The sequence below is a fragment of the Sinocyclocheilus grahami genome, unplaced genomic scaffold (assembly GCF_001515645.1).
Source record: "Sinocyclocheilus grahami isolate Dianchi unplaced genomic scaffold, SAMN03320097.WGS_v1.1 scaffold513.1, whole genome shotgun sequence".
Classification (NCBI taxonomy): Eukaryota; Metazoa; Chordata; class Actinopteri; order Cypriniformes; family Cyprinidae; genus Sinocyclocheilus; species Sinocyclocheilus grahami.
In genome coordinates this window covers 445868-448817 of record NW_015505692.1, presented here as the reverse complement: position 1 = coordinate 448817, position 2950 = coordinate 445868, and the positions used below count along the sequence as shown (strand labels likewise).

Here is a 2950-nt window from a genome sequence, read left to right as displayed (position 1 = left end):
CTTTTTCACTTCCAAAAACCGTATTTTTAAACAGTATTTTACTGTAACATTACATTAAATGTAATTACATTTATTCACCGAATATAGTATATGGAAACTTACTGTTAACCAGTTAACAAGTTTTTACTGTAGCATTTTACAGTCTTTTACTGTTAAAATCACAATCATTTTTTACAGTGTATATATATATATATATAAAAATGAAATCCAAAATATTAATCAAAGCTACAGAAGACTCTCAAAGTTACTAAATTAACACTGTTTTTCTGACTCGTATGCCGCGATATGATGCATACAACCATTGATCCCAAAGCAGTGGTGCAGAAACAGCCAAGGAGACGCAACAATAATGAAGACGCCCCAAAAGTGCTGTGGCTAACTTCAGCTATTCCCTCCTCTAAACTAAATATAGGCACGAATCAGTGATTATTCCTGGGAAAGGTAGCTGTCTGTGCGGCACAAACGCCATCAGCAGAAGCGTTTCTCATCACGAGCGCGAGGCAGGGGCACAGCGAGGGGGTAATTATATCAATATGGGGAACTGTCTACAGCGCTCCAATTTAGCAAATGTAACACGGAGGCCTGGCTGTCATGTGTGATGGGCTGAGGAAGTGCGTTTACTCATGATTGAGCTGTTGAATTTATGATATTATGCTCGCTGTGTGCTAATTCAACACAGATTAACATATAGAGCGATCACAGCCACCGCAATCTTAAAAGGCAAATGAACAGTGTTGGGGAAAGCTACTTATAAAAGTAATGCCTTACGATATTGCATTACTCTCTAAAAAAGTAACAAATTATGTTACTTAGTGAATTTTTATGGAAAGTAATGCGTTACGTTATTTTTGAGTTACTTTTTAAATATACCAGTATCGGTATCGGTGCATCCCTAGTTTTTAATATAAAAAGTTGTAAAAGCCCTTTCACAGCTGAAGTGAAGTGAATATGTCTCAGGCTGAAGGAAATGTAAATTCACGTCTGTACAGTAGAGGACGCAGCTCAAACTAATCTCATGAAGAATATGACGCAGGAGAAGAAAGTTCAACACTATTCAGCAATAACAAAGATGAAACACAAATGTGTCATTTTTGCTTAGTATGGTTGAATTGGATCATCGAAGGTCAGTAGCAAAGACATTGGTTAATAAAATGGGATTAAATACATAAATTATATTTGTCTTATTTAACATAGTTAATTTTTGCAGGTTTGTATAACATTCCGAGTTTGAATTTGACTGTTTTTATTCATTTTGAGGAACACTGAATCTGTTTTTGTACAGGTGAGATACATGTTGGTATTTAGTCTAGAGCTACAGTAAGATCATGTTCACACACAACGCTCTGCACTTGCTCCTGATTTCTGTCACCGTGGCAACACCAGAGCTGTCACTCAACACATGGAAACAAAGTAACTATGTTACTTATTTGAAAAAGTGACTCAGTTATTTCCTTCTAAATTAAAAAGTAATGCATTATTTTACTAGTTATTTAAAAGAAAGTCTCTTTATGTAAAAAAAATACTTGTAATGTGTTACCCCCAACACTGCCAATGAAGGAGCGCTCACTGTACCTGCACGGCTTGACTGTAGGGCCCGATGTTGGCCGGGGCCCAGTGGGACAGACTCTGGACATGAAGCGTGCCTCTCTGAGGAAAAGCGTCCTCCTCGCAGACCACCGTCCCGTCCTGAAGCAGAACGTCCATCCGCAGCTGCTGAGAGACCGGGAGCCACACCTGAACACAGACCCTGCATCACACAATAACACAGCTGCTGATCGGTTCACAACCAGATTTGTTTTTACATTTCGTCATCTAGCAGACGCTTTCATCCAAAGTGACTTACAAATGATGACAATAGAAGCAATTAAAACCAAGTTACTTGAAATAAATGTTAAGTGAAATCAAATAAAATACTTAAAAAATATTTTATTTTTGACTTATTTTATTCAAATTTTATTTAAAATGTCTCATTTTAATTTAGTTAAACTTTATGTACTAAAATAACAAATTAAAACTGAAATAAAATTTATAAAAAATATAGATATATCAAGAAAAATGGCAAAAACATGTTTTATTTTTTATTTTAAAGTTTTGGTAATTTTGATAATTACCGAGATTTTGTCATGCAAGTGCTCAGTTAGCCTAATGCAGTACACGTAGCAAGGTTTATATATATATATGTATATCGGCACGGCTGTGATTCGGCTGTAGGTAATCACAGTGTGCCGATATACAGCCATATCTCACATCTACGAGTGTGATATTGCGTTTATACAACAGTTCAACAGCATGAGTGTGTAAATACATAAAAAATAACAACGGAGTGTCTTTAAAAGCCCTCTTTTGTGCAGAACTACTTCCTTCCGCCACAGATTCTAATCTAAAGTTAACAGTTTAACAGCTGAGCTCAAGATCCGTTACTAATTCAGAAATGTCACTTTAGAACTAGTAACGAAGGAACATTGAGTTGCTGTGTTAAAAGCTCATTGTATTAATGTAGTAAAAGTGGTGTATTATGTGTAGTAGAGTTTTATGAGAGAGAGATGGACTGAGCGATCGTGATTACCTGCATCTGATGCAGCATTCATTCTTCAGGTTAATCTCATATTCACAATAAAACATTAGTTTGAATGTCCGCTGAGGAAAGCGATATCTTTGTCGTACTATCCTTTCATCTGTTAAGGGTGATTTCTGATGACAGCGCTGCTCTGTGCATTTGTTGGCTGCGTACAAGTTTTTTGAAAGAAACAATAACTTCCTTGCTCAAAACTGCGCTTTAGTATTTTTCAATTTAAAAGTCTTTACTGCTGACTCGTACACACAGTCTCTTGTCGCCATCTAATGGCAGAACAACTCAAATCACCATTACGAACACACACACACAGTTTTCTAATACTAAATACTACTATTATTTATATAAAACATTATTTATTGAATAATAATAATAATA

General features: G+C 35.8%; 1 protein-coding gene across 1 annotated transcript in view; it reads right to left on the bottom strand.

Moving 5' to 3' along the window:
* The window catches only part of dph6 (diphthamine biosynthesis 6), an 88095-nt gene that overhangs the window by 36008 nt on the left and 49137 nt on the right, over positions 1 to 2950 (bottom strand). Inside the window, exon 9 of the mRNA XM_016237384.1 lies at positions 1573 to 1747. Coding sequence (XP_016092870.1) covers positions 1573 to 1747 — 175 coding nt within the window. The remainder of the gene's footprint in view (positions 1 to 1572; positions 1748 to 2950) is intronic.